We start from the raw sequence: 15,531 nt of genomic DNA, 5'->3' as shown, positions 1-15,531 counted from the left end.
CTAGATGAGGCTGCTGTGTTCCACTTAGGTCTTCCAGGCATAAGCTTGTGCATATCACCCTGCCTGCTGCCTCGGGCCCTTCCAGCCCCCTTCACCTGGCGTGGAGGAAGCCTCTGAGTGTCTGTGCACACACTGAGCCCCTCAAAGCCGTTCATCCCAGGACACCTGCCTATCACCAAACCTCTGACTTCCTCCATATCTCTGGGCAACAAATTCACCTGCGTGATGAAGGCAAACATTGGGTTGGGTTTGATGTGAGAGGGCCACACAGCCAGAGCAGAAATCATTAAGCTTTTCTCAAAACAAGAGACAAAAGCCTTGGTTGGAAAAAAAAAAAAAAAAGGAGATGGTGAGGCAACTTTGGGGACATACCTCCTGCTTGTAGCATGTCTGTAAATCACAGCATAAACAATGTACTGAGATCAGCTCAATCCCAGGGCTGGTTAAGTGTTATTCAAGTCTTTCTTAACAAGTTTTTTCACTGTTCTTTAGTGTCCTTTAGCCTTTTATCAGCATCTTCTGAGATGACCAGACCCAGGTTGATGCCTGTCTTTCAAACAACACCAGTCTCCCAGTATTATTCTCCCAATGTAGGCAGAGGCATGAGAGAAGATGGAGTTCATCAAACTTGCTGAGGTCTGCAGTAGAAGACAAATCTTCAGCAAGGGTCACAGAAATGCTTCCCAGCTTAGCTGCTGGAGGTGAGGGAGCTGCTGCAGGATGCAGAAGGCACACGGGATGCATGGCAGGGCATCAGTTGGGGATAGTCTAGTGGGAAAGCAGACTAACCCACCTTCTGGGTGCTACTGCAGCTTCGAAAAAGGAAACCCATTAATGAAACTTTACTGAGTTGATTAAAAACTAATGAAATGTGTATAGTGAGTTAAAGAGCAGAATGAAAAAAGCTGACTTACTTTGCGTCTAAAAATAGCTATGAAGAGCTTTTGCCAGAGGAAGCAGAAGTTACCAGCAACATATGTGAAAATGTCATTAATGTCTCTAATAATTTGCATTTGCTGCAAATGATATAATTTTGGGGGGCTGGCAGGAGCTGAGAGCAGTCGCTCAGACAACTGGGACCACGCTGGGGTGAGCACTCCTCTCTAGACCATCTCCAAAGCCTGTCTCCTTTGCTCCTCTGGCTGCTCAGGGAGAACCAAGAGAGAAACCAGAGAGAAAATATCTTGAGATGTGGCCACTGGCTGAATCATACAGCAAATTGGCCATGGATACATGAGGACCAGGTGTGCTTTTTAACATGTTTTGTACTGGCTGGTGTGGTCCTGCTGCAGGAGCAGCTGCCCCATTACAAGGGAGCACTGGTGATGGCCAGGCCAAGTCTGGCTGATGTCAATTGTGGTTTTATTGGCAGCATCAGAACATCTTCATGTTGGCTGCAATAAACTTCTACCCATTTGTGGAATGGTTTGTGCTACGAGAGCAATGTACAATGGCCCTCAGAGTAAAATCAGGAGCTCTCTCCTTCCCTGCTCTTGTCCCTTCTGGGCCAGTGCACTGACACCCATCTCAGCTCTCCTGCACCATTCAGAAGCAGGGATCAACTTAATACTCCCACTTTGCAAACTGGAAATGAGGCAGCAAGAGGTGAAACAACCTGACACAGTCACACAGGGTTATGTAAAATACACCCTGGCCTCCAGCACCAACCACGTCATCCCTCTCCCCTCCCTTCCTTGTCAACCTACAGATCTGGGCAAGAGCTGCAGGCACACTGTCAACCCAAGTCTCCGCTTCCTTACAATATCCTCTACCATGAAAAATTATTTTCTAACTGTGAGATAAGTGGTAGCTCACCTGGTTCCACTGAATGTCAACAGACACCAGAATGGTGAGAAGATGGAAGTCTGCAGCAGCAGGGCACAGCAAGCATGTCCCTAAACACTAAACACAGACACTAAAGTGACCCTGGTCCTTCAGTGGGGCCAGAGGGCAGGCAACAGGAGGCAGAAAGAGGACAAACACCTTTTAGGTGGGTGCCAGAGCTTTTAACATATTTCCGTACCTTCAGCAGCCCAAAAGGAACATTGTTCTATTTGCTCTCTACATCACCCCAGCCTGGGAGCTGGCTCTTGTCATTTACTGCATCTGCTTGTCTCCCATCTTTAGGACACATCTGCCCTGAATTCATCCTCCCTTCCCCCCACCAAATTCAAAACCAGCCAGAAATATCTTGTAATCTCTTCTGCCTCACCTGTAATTTGTCTCATGCTGGCAATGAGGGAAACCGTCTTCCTTTGTCAAGATCAAAAATGCCACAGCGGCCATGTGACGTCAGCTTTCGTTAACCCTGTCTCTCTCCCCTTTGCCTTCCCTCTCCAGATTGTTGCAGAGGGGCAGATGTGTCTTCATTCTCCTGCAGCCTTCTTTCTCCCCTGGCACATCTCCTCCAATTTGGAGGTCCCCTGGTTGAAAGAGCAGGGAGAGCCAGCACCAGCAGGCAGCAGGATGGGTTCTGGACTCCCTTCCACACTAAGGCAGAGCCAAACTCAGGGCTGAGACAAAGATCAGGAGATGCAGCAAGGTGGACCACAGGCCACTGAGGCACTCTGGACCCTCTGAGGTTTTACATAACTGCATGTCATCCTCCTGCTCTGACCTCAGAATGGGAAAACCTGAGGCTATCTGTTGTTACTGGAGTGCTTCTGCCCAGGCCTCTTCCTGCCTGTATTACAAGCAGGAGAGCACTGTGCCGGGGAGAGGCTGACCAGATAGGGAGGTGAGGGGGAAGGCACCCAGGAAGGGGCAGGATGGAGGTCAAGCCTGCTGGAGCTGCTGCAAAACCTCACACAGAATAATTCAGTGTGCAAAGCCAGTTGCTACTGCTGCACAGTGGTAGGGAAATTCCCATCCCTAGCTATGTTATCAAGCAGTCTTTACAGCGTATTAACTATGTTAACATTTTTCCCCTCATACTTGGTACTGGTGAGGCCACAGCTCAAATCCTGTATTCAGTTTTGGGGCCCTCACTACAAGAAAGACATTGGGGTGCTGGAGCATGTCCACAGAAGGGCAGAGAAGGAGCTGATGAAGTGTCCAGAGCACAGGTGTTATGAGGAACAGCTGAGGGAGCTGGGGTTGTTTAGCCTGGAAAAAACGAGACTCTAGGGAGACCTTCTTGCTCTCTACAGCTCCCTGAAGGGAGGCTGTAACCAGGTGAGTGTTGGTCTCTATTCCCAGGTAACAAGCGGTAGGACAAGAGGAAACAGCCTCAAAGCTGCTCCAGGGGTGATTTCCACCAGATATTAGGACACATTTCTTCACTGAAAGGGTGGTTGGGAAGTAGAATGGGCTGCCCAAGCATGTGTTGGAGTTACCATCTCTGAAGTATTTGAAAAGGTGTGGCATGGGGGGGCATGTTTGTTTTGAACATGGTAGTGTTGGGTTAATGGCTAGACTCAATGATCTTAGAGGTCTTTTCAATCTAATGATTCTCTGTATTAGTTCACATGATAAACTGCAGTATAAGGAGACAGTGGATTTTACTGAAGCCTTTGCTATTGTTCAGTCTTGTGTAAACAAATGGGCAACAGCTCATGGCAAGGGCCAAGGAGCAGCACAGCCCTGGAAATAAGGGCTCCGCTTCCCAAATAAGCTAAGGGCTGTTCATGATCCCCCTGCACAGCCAAGGCAAGGCCAGTGTCCCCCCTCAGCATCCCTCCAGTATTGCCTGTGGGTGCCTCAGGCCCAGCTGATCCCTGGGATATCTGGATGCCACAGGAACAGCGCTGCTTTGCAGGGTTTTATGGTGACTGGCTGTCCCTGGGGGTCTGTCACACCGTGTGGTGCCTGTGTGCTCCGAGGGGCCCTACGCTGAACCCCTGCATCACTGCAGTCCACAACTTCCTCGTGAAGGAGAGTGCAGGGGCAGGCACTGCTCTCTCTGGCAACCAGCCAAAAGACCCAGGATAACGGCCTGAAGCAGTGCCAGAGGAGATTTAGGTTGGATAGTGGAAAACGTTTCTTCACCCAGGCGGTGGTGAGGCACAGCAACAGGCTCCCCAGGGAAGCGGTCACAGCACCGAGCCTGACCGAATCCACGAAGCGTTTGGTCCACGCTGCCGGGGACACGGTGTGACCCGTGGGGCCCGTGGCGTGACTCCTGTGCAGGGCGGGGAGCGGGACCCTTCCGAGCCGGGCCGTGCCGTGAGGCGATGGCGCCGGGCCCGCAGCGCCCCCTGCCGCCGGCCGCGACCGCCAGCGCCGCTCCGCCCCGGGCCCCGGGCCCGGCCCCGCCGCTGCACGTCGGCGCAAGGCGGAGCGCGGCCGCCGTTCGAATTCCGGCGGGCCGACGGCGCCGTGTCCCGCGGGAAATGGCGGTGCTGCGGCCCTTCGACAAGCTCCCCACGCTCAACTCCGGCGTCCTCCTGGTAGGTCCGGCTGCGGCGCCGCTTCGCGGCCCGGCCCCGCTGTGGGCGGCCGCCCGTCCCGTGCCCTCCGCCGTGCGGGGCCCGGCTGTCCGGCGGCGATGTGCCAGTTTGCGGGCGGGCGGGGGCTGTGCCTGACGGCTCTCTCGCCTCCCCCCCGCAGATCGTGGGCTCGGACGAGGAGCTCCAGCAGAAGCTGGCGGAGGCGATCCTCCGGGAGAAGAAGGACTTCAACATCAGCATGTGAGTGGTGGGGAGCGGGATGCGCCGCCTGCGGCCCCGGGCCCGCACTGGGCCCGCTGCCACCTGCTCCGACAGGTGCAAACCGAGCGACTGTGACCCGAATTCACGGGAAGCTTCCGCTTCGGATTCCCGATGCGCCCACATCGGTTTAAAAACGCGGCTTCCGTCCCCGCGGCGGGAGTGGGAGCTGTAGTCGGAGAGACACTTTGCTCTTGCGAACGCTAGAGAGCACCACTGCCCAGATGTGACCGCATCCTCAGCGGGCAAAGCCCTCTGTCCTCAGGGCAGGCTTGGAAACGAGCTGTGGGGAGGAAGCGTTCCCCACACTCATGTTCACCACGCACATACCCTTGCCTTTTGCGTGTTGCACGGATGTTTGATTACTAAACTGGAAAGGCGTGAGAGCAACGCGCTTTTTTTTTTTTTTTTTTTTTTTTTTTTTTTTTTTTTTTTTTTTTTTTTTTTTTTTTTTTTTTTTTTTCCTACGCCTGACAGACAGAAATTAAACATCCTGGGACAAAACGGGACGGGTACAATGCTTGCAAGACGAACAAGTGTTTCTGAAAGGTGTCTATTGCTTGGGATGCTCTTTGTAGCTGTTTTCTGGTTTGTATGCACATAACGTGCTTTTCCTCCTCAAGCTATTGAGATGCACTTGATATTTCAGCTTTAGCCATGTTATAAACGACTCAAAACCCGGCCGGGAATGAGTAAATAAAATTTAGTTTGAATTCATGCAAAGTTAACAAAGCAAAGGGAGGAGCAGCTCTGGCAGCTTGCTGGGACTTCTGCCCACCAGAGGCTGAACTCACAAAATGGCGTCTCCGCCTTTTGTACCCCGAGCCTCGTTAATATTCATATGTAGTCCTTAGATGTCCTCCTAATTGGTAGAGCCCTTCTCATTTCTTCATGGGTGATGTGATGTTAGTCTCTCAGGTCTCCTAAGCGCCCCCTCACTCCCTGCTGCCTTTTACAAGGGGCATCAAAATTGTACTGTAACAACAAAAATACGTACCTAAAGAGCTGTAAACCCCAACAAAACTTCTCCCCACCGTACTCAACAACCCTTTTTCATTTGCATGAGCCAATCATCCCCCCTTATTCATAACAGCCAGATGACATGTCCTGTCTTAAAAGCTTGATTAACTAACTTTTAACGATTAAATGTCCTTGACAGCTCTCTTGCCAAGAATAAATAAGTTTAGTCAGGTCTTCAGAAGGTATTTGTGTTATTTTGCTGCTGTAATCCATGGCTATGCAGTTAAAGCCACCCAAGCTAATGTTCTGCTGCCTAATTAGAGTGACTGTAAGTGCTCTGATTGTGGCATCTTGGATGTCTGTGCTAACTAATAGTAAATGAATTACCCCATTTTCTATGTGAAACCTGCAGCCTCTGCTGACCTGTGGAGTGCCATAACTAGATGGCTGCTGGTACTAGAGCTGGGCAACTGCCCAAAGGCACAGAACTGTGTGCTCATGCCACAGAGCAAGATACATCCCTGTGTAAATATTGCTAGGAAAGCAAAGTCTGTGGGGTTTTTTCCCCGCAATGTGTTACTCTGGGATTATACACATTGCAAACAAATATGGTATCTAATCTGACCAGGTCTACCTGTCAGCTACAGCTGTTGGGAGAAGAATTACAGGGTTTGGGCTTTTTGTGTCTCTTATTGCTGGGGTGGGGGGAGGCTTCTGCAGTTCATATCTGGAGACTGCTGACATCATCTAGTCATGGTGCTTTAAATATAGCAGAATTTCAAATAATGCAGTGCCTCTCTGGGTCGCTTTTTTCTTCTCCTGAGACAGTGAGATCTGATACTTTCATCAAAGAGTCTCCCTAAATTTCATCTTAATTTAATAAGCCAGTTTGTCTTTCAAGCTCACTTTGCTCATCTCTTTTGTTAGTTTCAGAATATTTTTATTAAATCATATCTTCCATAAATGAAAGAAACAAAGCAGCTTTATTTGGAGACTAGCAAACAAAACCACAAACTACTTAGGATTAATAGAAGGAAATGTATACCATGGTCTGTGGCTGCTGGAGAAAGCTGTTAAGTCCTTGAGACTGAATTGCTAGAAGTAATATTCCCCAAGAAGACCAGAATGAGTGTTTCTTCTTTGGCTTCTAGAGAGGAAGTGGACTGTGAGAGTGACTGAACTTCTGGGATGTTTGTTTGTCCAGTTTAAATTAAGATCATCTTCCAAAAATGCGGTCCTGATAGTGTTCTTCCCTGTGGAAGGTCCAGTTATGTACTGCTGAAACCTTTTTTGGTGGAGTTTTTGGTTGGTTGGTTTCCTTGGTTTTTTGTTGTTGTTACTTGTTCGTGGTTGTTTGGCTTTTATAGTGGGAAGAGACGCAAAAAGCCCCATCCTGTAGTTTTTCCAACAGCTCTAGTTAGCAGTGGTGGTACCATATAGAACCATGCTTAAACTAACCTAGTAGCTCCTGACATAGTAGAAGGGTTAAAAGGGGGTGTAATGATACAATAGAAGCCCTTTTTGAGTTATAACTTCTTCTATAAAGCTGTACTAGTGACAAATTTATGGTTTAAGGTTCTTCTGTACCAGGAAAGGTCACCTCTCTTGTGTGAGCATATGAGCAGTATGTCTCGAATGTGACAGAAAAGCACTGATGCATTTTAGCTGAAACTTAGCAGCAAAATATTCCAGTAAAGAATTGGGGTTTGCTTTGTTAGAAAGGAGTCTTTGTAACAATTAAATTGAATGACTTGCCATACAGATCTGCATGGAGTAAATGTTTCTGTGAGTCTTGTTATGCTCTAATAACCGTCCCATTATAACCAGCCTCATCTAGCAATTACCACTGTGCCTGTCAGCAACTATGAGTGGGCCTAAAATATGAGAGTGCCACTTAAACAATCACAATGTCTCTCCAATGCCCACATATTTAGTAATTAGCAGGCTTCCTCGTAACTTGCTACAGTGGTTATGAGGTTATGGATAAGTGGATACTGTCTTGCCAAGCTTTTTGTTTAAACTGGCACATTTGTTATCTTTCAGTCACCTTGCTACATCCCTCCCCTTACCTTCAGAGAGGGATCATCTCCGACCCAGGATAGACCTGATTGTGTTTATGATTGACATCAAGAGCAAGTACAGGTAAAAGAAGGGCAAAAAGATGGGAGGGGAGGGACTAACATTCTTTCTTCATTTGATATCTAAATCCACATTTTTGCTGTGTTGGAATTGCTGAATAGTGGGTTTCAAACCCAAGACTTGCTGTGGAGGAAGAACTCAGTAATACATACAGTGGTTTTCTGGCCTCCAGCAGGGGATTAGGACTGAACTGCTCTGTCCAATAACATGCCTGTTGTGCACTAAGTTGCCATAGCAGAGAAGGCAGAATCTATTTCTGGGTCAGTATATGTGACAATACAGACTAAACTTTGGAAAGATGCTGTCTGTAGAATCAGGTGGAAGTGCTGGTGGTGCTGTGAAGTTCTATAATATGCAGAAGTCTGATGTGCACTGGCCAGTGCTGCCCAATAACCAGCAAGTGGCTGTGTCTGAGTCCTCAATTCACTGATATTCCTTGTCAAGTGGGATCAGCACTACAGATGTCACTAGGTAAAAGAGAAAGGTCTGCAGGGTTTGATCCCTTTTCTCTCATCTTGTGCTCGCCTTTGTAGAAATCATACTTGTTTCCCCAGGCCACAAGTAAAGGCACAGAAGTCAGCATTTTATTACTTACTTAACTTGTGACTGATGATCCTGGGCTCTCATTTACCAAAAATGACAGGCCCAGCTGCATACTTACAGCACAGATGGTGCTGCAGAAATGTGTGGGCAAGCGCTTCCTGAAAGAGCCGAAGTGGTGCTGAAGTTTCATTGGATATTAATGAATTCAGATGCTTAGTGTCTGTAAATCATGGAGGACGCTGTTCAAACTAACTCTAACTGTTGAGTCTTGTGTTGAAAGGATATGTTATAGGTTATTAAACAGCTGTGGGTATAACAGAGGTCTCTGATGTCATGCTTTTAGCATAAAGCAGAAGCTTGGCAAGCTCACAAATCAGCAGATGTTAACATCATTGGTTTTCTAATTGTGCTTCTGAAAATTATTCCTGTTGTCCTCCTGCTGCACTGGTTTAACCTCCCTGTCCGACTGGATTGTCTGTACTTACTTTTCTGACAGCTTGAAGAATGTTGAAAGATCCCTAGCCTATGTGGATGCCAGCTTCTTCCTGGGGAAAGTATGCTTTCTTGTCACTGGGGGTACGTATGGCACCTCTTCTTCCTCTTCCAGCTGCACAACTCACTGTTGGTTTTCTTAAAACCAACTGACTTAACTTGAAACAAACTAAAGGAAACCAGTGGCTTTGTTGAAACTTCGTTTAAATTATTTCTGAACTCTTCTGCCTTTTTTTTATTGTTTTCCTAGATAAAGCAGGGTTCTCTCATGCTCACTTGCTCTCTCCTTTTTGTTTTTGCCAGCCAGACCTCTCTTTTCTGTCCCTAATCCCTGAATATGATTTGTGTTATTGATTTTTTTTTTTTATGTGTGTGTTTGGCACTCTAGAAGTCTGTTCTATCTGCTCTTTCAGATCTATCTTAATGATAATCTTAATGAGCAGTGAGATGTATATGGTACTGTGGTAATAAAGAGAATCTAAATGAATGAGCTACAAAACTATGAAGTATAGTTTTAATACAAGACTGATATCCCTGCTGGGTACTGTCTGACCCTGTTGTGCCTCTAATCCTTCTGTCTCCCAGTACTTTCCTGTGTACCCTCCCTGCTTCAGCTCTGAGCAACTGGAGGGGCCAGGCTGTACTGCTCTGTGTTGGAAAATAGGTGCTGTCCCTGGAGTTTTGGGGTCAGGAGGCCTAATTCTGAGATAGAGAAGGAGTCCTAGCATTATTGTCCTGTGTTATGGCTCTCTTGGTGAAGGGGATTCCTTGGAGACCAGACCACTCTGTGGTACCATATGAGCCAGGAAGAGTTTTGGTAAGTGAGTGGAAGTCTGCCCCGCTGATGGTGTGCTGATCCCCTATGCAGAATGTTAATGTCACGTGAAGAGTGATGTGGTACTATTCCTGTTGTTAGTATTAGGAAAGACTTCTGTGCTAATTCCATTTCAAAACTTGGACCATTCTGTTTGCACTGTTGACTTACCTTCTATTATGCTCTCAAAGTTAGCTCTGGGTTGTTCTGTGGATGCGGAATTTCCTAAAACTTTACCTCACTGATCGCTGATTATGAGGCTTGTAATGTGGAAAACTGGTTTTTCAGTTGGCAGGGTGAATGCTTGCAGCATTGAGACAAATGCCATCCATAAATTAGGAAAAACCTACTGCAGTCCTGTGCTATTCTGTGAGCTGGAGGTAAGGTGCTTATTTGACATCTCAAGGGTTTTCTGAATTCCACTGCTCCGTGATTGTTAGAAATATCATTATATTAGCAATAAATATATATAACAATAAATACATATGCTACTGGCTTTCATAAGTGTCAGAGACCAGACTGTCTACAGAAATGGTAGAGGTACAGGAGTCTGGTTGTCCTTGAAATGAGTCTTCTAGTAATCTGTTCCTTCGTGTGCTACTTTAAATCCTCATGAAGCCAAGCCTAAGCTAACAAAAAACATCAAAGCCTCAGTACACTTGTTCCTTACTGCATTTTCTCTTCCTGGGTGCCCCTGTGAGATGTTATTTGCCATGTGACCCCCTTGCCCATGTAATGTTTTGTGTCAGCCAAACTTTGTGGCTTCACTGACCATTTTGCCACCTGATATGCCACTCTTTCCAATTATCTGCTTGGTCTGAAAAGCTGGACGGAGAGTTTGGCATTCAGCAGCAGCACAATTCACTTTTCTGTGGTCTCATCACTGCATCCTCAGAGACTGCTTCCCTACCAGCGGGTAGAATCCCTGCCTTTGGCAAGCCCTTCAGCACTTGCAGCTGGCAACGCTGTACCTTCCTTAACATTAGGGAAGTAAATGGGCCTGTTTGGGATTTTCTCTAGGTAGCCACTTGATGCCTGCTCTGGTTCTTTCTTTTATCAAAGCTTACCGTTGCTTTTCTTCTTTTCAAATGTTTAAATAATTTCTCCATTTTGTTTCCAGTTGGAAGGGATTCGAGTTGCTACTGCTCAACGACTTCTGCGAATTTTACAGATCTGTGCTGGTCATGTCCCGGGAGTTTCTGCCTTGTCCTTTGTCTCGCTAATGAGGAGCTCTGATGATGATTAGCTTCTCATTGTGATACTTCAGACACATTCATCAGGGTTTTTTTTTCACTCAGGCATTCAAGCTGCCGCAGTTGGAATGACACTGGGAAGCTTTTTTTTGTGTGATTTGTCATGAGCACTCATCCAGAACTGTTCCTGGTTGCTTACCTCTCAAGAAAAGTTTGGTTCCTCTTCAGTGGATAACAGATGGGAGGGCAGTTTGAATTGGGGATTCCTATCCATTATTATATCTGAATCCTATTTCATGATCAAGTCTGAGTTTTTTCCACTAGGCCAGTGGGCAGGAGCTACGTGTTTTACTGAGAGAATATTAGAAGAACAGGCTACTGTCTCCAAAGTACCAGAGAAGAGGCAGCAGGCTCCTGCTGTCTTTCAGTTGAAATGCAGCACCATAGTCTGACGTAAAACCTTGCTGCCAGGTTGTCTATCCACCAAGATAAGAATGGGAAGGAAGGCTGGTCTTCAGCTTCTAGATGGACTGCACTTGGCATTAATGATCCAGCTGTGTGAGCATCTGCCCAGCAAAGGACTCACTATTTCCATGCCTGGTACCTAATTGGTAAGGAAGGGGCTGAAGAAGATAATGAATCCAGCACTTTAGCTTTCTTTTAGAACCTCGAAGAAAAAGGCTTCACTTGTCAAACCCAAGACAGCTCCAGTAATGCAGCCTCTGGGGCTGACCAGAGGTGAAACCCAGAAGACCAGACCACAGCAGCACACAGAAAACGGATTGTCTCAGCTGATTTGGCATATGCTGTGTATAATCCCTTTACTAACAGGTTCTGACCAGCAGTAAATTGTGCCTTGTGCTTACTGCAAGTCACTAAGAGAGTTCTAATTTAATAAGTAATATGTAATTTACTTAGTAACTACTCACACATTTATATGCTCTTTATTAGCAATGTGGCACAAGCTCTAAAACCTGCAAACGCTTGCCCCACTTGGCCCTGGTATGCTGGTCCTTGCTGGCAGCTCCAACTCCCAGTTAGTTGTTTTGCTGCACTCGTGGCTTCCACCATGTGGTGGTGGCAAAAGCTTTTCAAATACAGCCCTTTCTGTTCATTGAGTTGACCCACCTGCCAGAATACAGGTTTTTTTTGAAACACTGGGATGTTTCTTACACAAAATTGCATGCCAGGTAGAAATAAAGCCTAGAGAGAATATGTTAAGCTCCCCTCTGGTTTAATTTATTTAATCCCTAATAGTCTGCTTTAATGTTACAAAGTGCAGAACTCTAGCTGTGTGCACTTTTTCGGTTAGCTTGTTTCTGACATCTGTCTGTGAGCAGGAAAAGCAGAACTGCAGGCTTAATCAGCTGTGAGCGTTGGCAGTCCTTGCAAAGACAGCTCAGCAAGGCACAAAGCCTGTATCCTTGCTCAGAGGACACACAAATCCCAGCTCCAGTTGTATTGTTGCTGGTGGGGGAGGGCTAGGGTGTTTGTCAGCTGAAACAAAAGGAGCTAAACCATTCAGCTGTGTTATGATGCCCAAAAGGGCTGGACTCTGGCTAAAACCCAAAGGAGAAAGACATGTGCAAACTGTCGTGGCTGTGTAAGGAGGATTGGAAGCTTAATGGGCATGCCCTACTTTCAGCTAGCTTTGCCATCTTGAAGTACTAGCCAGGACTTGGCTGCCAGAGAGGGGAAAATCATGCCAAGAAACAAGTTTCTGTGTTGTTTATGCTGTCTCAGCCTTGCTCTTGCTTTGAGTCCATCAAAATAAAGGAGACCATGGCTTAGAATAGGCTGGTTTCAATTTGTTCTCCATGTGCAGGTGCAGTCTGTGGGAGGAAAGGAGAGGAAGTGGAATAAAATGAGCCACTCTTATGTGTCCTCTGCAACTCCTATAAGGCAAGGAGACTTTTCCATCTCCTAGGCTGCTCTCCTTATTAGTGGACTCCAGTAACCGATGGACTCGGGTTAAATCCCTCTGGGCTCAAGTGTAATTTCACTGTGCTTTTTTAACTAGTGAAAATGAAACTTTTTTTTGGTCCAACCAGAATGCTTTGGAGTCACTCACATGTGTTACTGTCCATTTCTGCGCCTTCGAGCAGGTTTTTTTTCCACTGTTATGTTTCAGATGTGGTATTTCTTCCCTTCTACTACTTTCAAAGAAGAAAGATGCTGCTTTTACTTCCTACAGGTGGCTGTATCTCGGCTGGTACATAATAAAATGTAGGTCCTTAAGAACAGCATCTTGCTTCACCTTGGAGCGAATATTTTTCTTACTCTTAGGAGAAAGTATTTACTAGAACTGGCAGGGGAAGTGGAGCGTACCTAAGAATATGACACTGTGTCTCAGGTCCATCACGTTTTACAACCCAAAGTAGTTGGGACACATCTAAAGCTACATCTTCAACTATGTAAATACCTCTAGGAGCTGTCAGCTATTAGTTTAGACAGGCCATAACACTGCCCTTTATACCAGAGGAGACAAGGCAGTTGAGGATGTCTTTCATCTGGATGGAGTAGCCAGGGCTAATATGTGATAAAGGTCTTGTGAAAGAAGTACTTGGGTTGGGATGGAGGCATGGAAGGCCTGAAGCTGAATTATGGCTAGTTACTCAGGTTGTGTTGGATGAAAGAGCTTGCCAAGCTGACTGAAATCTAAACTAACAGAAACATTTGAAGTTACTTGCTTTCTCTTCTCTCTTGCCTCAGTTCCCTATCCCCGTGGAGATTTTCAAAGAGGAATCCCCCTCTCCGTGGTGAAAGTACCTGTCAGCATTGCTGGTTTGACTGTTTCAGTTTGTGGATGTGTTTCTGTTTGTCAGTTACATCAGCAAAATTAGAATAAAAGCTGTTTAATTAGAACAGAAGAGCTCATACCAGTTACACTGGTGTAAGCTTTGGTCTCACAGTGCTTTTTTGGGGGGATGGAACTAAATGAGGTTGTCATATGGTCTCCTCTGCTACGCCAGGTTGACCCACAGGATTTCATTTTCAATCCAGTCCCTTGAAGAAGATCTTCCATCCTCAGCCTGCTAGCTGAACGGTTCACAGAGGTGATCTGTGAGAGATTTTGGCACAAACTGGCTTGCTTGGCCTAACCTGGTGGGATTACAGCTCTCCACTGTGCCAGGTTTTCTAAGACTGTCTCTGCTGCACCAGCAGTTAAATCAGACCAACTTTTAAGCATGATAAAACACAGTATGTTCAGTCTATACCAATGGGAGAGAAAGTCTGCTTACTGAAATGGTATCCATAGTAAAAGATCTCTGTTCCTGGAACAAAGATCAGAGATAAATCCTACCTTGGAAATATATCTGTCCCTTCCAAACCTTGAAAGTGGTGGTAGAGTTTTAGATTCAAGGCCACCTCTGATATTTGCTTTGGGGACAGGTTAAAACTGGACATCTTTGCTTGCCAAGACCTGTAGTTTGAAGGGAGTGGCTGGCTTATGCCAGTGGTGTTTAGCAGCTGTGGTCAAGCTGTAAGAGCTCCTTGCTTGCTCTCATCATGACCACTGTTCACAGCAGTGGTGGACAAGAAGGGACTCATGCTCTGCTGCCTGGAGCTGACTGGCAGAGCTGTGGCAGAGGTCAGCTCTGCTCTGCTGCCAAAAGCAAGGAAGAGGCTTTCTCCTGAGGGGTTTTTAACTTGTCTTGATTTTGCAGGAGCACTGGCTGGTTTCCAGCTGCTCTGTTTCCATTCAGCTGGCCCAGATCCCCTGGCAGTCTCCTCTGCACTCTGTTCCTTCCACTCCCCAGCCTAAGCTGGTGTGTGGTGTTGCTGTGGGCTGCTGAACAACTGCCACTTTCCATTCAGTGGCCAGCTGTCCTTCACTGATGGGGAAAAGTGATGTATATGCAAGAGAAAGCAATAGCTGGCACAGCCCAGAGGCAGGAGCCAAAAACACTGGATGCGTTTCACTTCTGTGGCTGATTTCTTGCATGACCCTGGGCATGCACGTGAAAAATCACTGTGCCTCACTTGTTCTGCCTCTACAGCAGGATGTGCCTCCACTGGGGGTGTGTAATGAGGGCAAATTGACATTACTTTGGGATCACAGTTGATTGGGTTGGAACTGAGTGGAAACATTCAAAAAACCTCATTTTTTTCCCCTCTTTACCTAAGTTCTGTGGGGGAGGGTTTGGTGGGGCCTGCTGGCTGGGCACCTCCTGAGATTGGTCATTTTTGCGCCGCTTACATGCCTGACTCCACTGCAGGGAGGCTGCCTGAAACTGGCTGCAATCCTCATAAGGCATTGAAGCATGGTTAGGTTTTGGTGTGAACTGGAACGAAACCACCCCCTGAAATGCTGAAATTCCCTGCACAGTTCAATTATCCTTGAATTGGCCAGTGGGGAAATCAAAGTCTCTGGCTCTGTTCCTCGCTGTTAAATATTAATACAGCATGGTGGTGCTAGGCAGGAAGGCATCCCCTCGGGTCAGCTCTGTGCGGGAGGGGCTCTCTTGGCTGTGAAGAACCGGTGTGCAAGAGAGGTCAGGCACGAGGGACTCTGGAGTGACGTGACTTGCTCAGACTCCTTGGCAGCTGAGTAGCTGGGGCTCCCAGCCCGTGCTGGGCCACATTTCTTTTGCCACAGGCTCCTTCTGCAAGAGCTGCCACGTGCTGCGATGTCACATCCCTCATCCCCCTGGAGCTTACCGTGTGCTGGGGCATTCTGAAAGGAGGCAGGGAAACCACGGTGTCTGTGTGCCCCACCCCGCCGCCTCCTTTGCCGAGGGAA

The 15,531-nt window shown here is 47.1% G+C and overlaps 1 protein-coding gene across 1 annotated transcript; it reads left to right on the top strand.

Moving 5' to 3' along the window:
• The first annotated feature begins 4,316 nt into the window (after nt 1–4,316).
• CENPM (centromere protein M) lies at nt 4,317–13,657 on the top strand. Its single transcript, XM_066319800.1, has 6 exons — nt 4,317–4,388; nt 4,549–4,628; nt 7,650–7,748; nt 8,785–8,864; nt 9,883–9,974; nt 10,715–13,657. Exons 1-6 carry the CDS (start codon nt 4,332–4,334, stop codon nt 10,838–10,840), a joined length of 534 nt encoding a protein of 177 aa, XP_066175897.1. The 5' UTR covers nt 4,317–4,331; the 3' UTR covers nt 10,841–13,657.
• Nucleotides 13,658–15,531: the final 1,874 nt, after the last annotated feature.

This window comes from Sylvia atricapilla, chromosome 5 (genome assembly GCF_009819655.1).
Source record: "Sylvia atricapilla isolate bSylAtr1 chromosome 5, bSylAtr1.pri, whole genome shotgun sequence".
In the NCBI taxonomy this organism is placed as follows: Eukaryota; Metazoa; Chordata; class Aves; order Passeriformes; family Sylviidae; genus Sylvia; species Sylvia atricapilla.
The sequence above is the reverse complement of the archived record's forward strand: the minus strand, read 5'-3'. Positions and strand labels throughout refer to the sequence as shown.

Coding starts and splice junctions, on each gene's coding strand:
- CENPM (XM_066319800.1), top strand. CDS start 4,332: ATGGCGGTGCTGCGGCCCTTCGACAAGCTCCCCACGCTCAACTCCGGC. Junction 7,749..8,784: donor GACATCAAGAGCAAGTACAG/GTAAAAGAAGGG, acceptor CTTTTCTGACAG/CTTGAAGAATGTTGAAAGAT. Junction 8,865..9,882: donor ATGCTTTCTTGTCACTGGGG/GTACGTATGGCA, acceptor CTGGTTTTTCAG/TTGGCAGGGTGAATGCTTGC.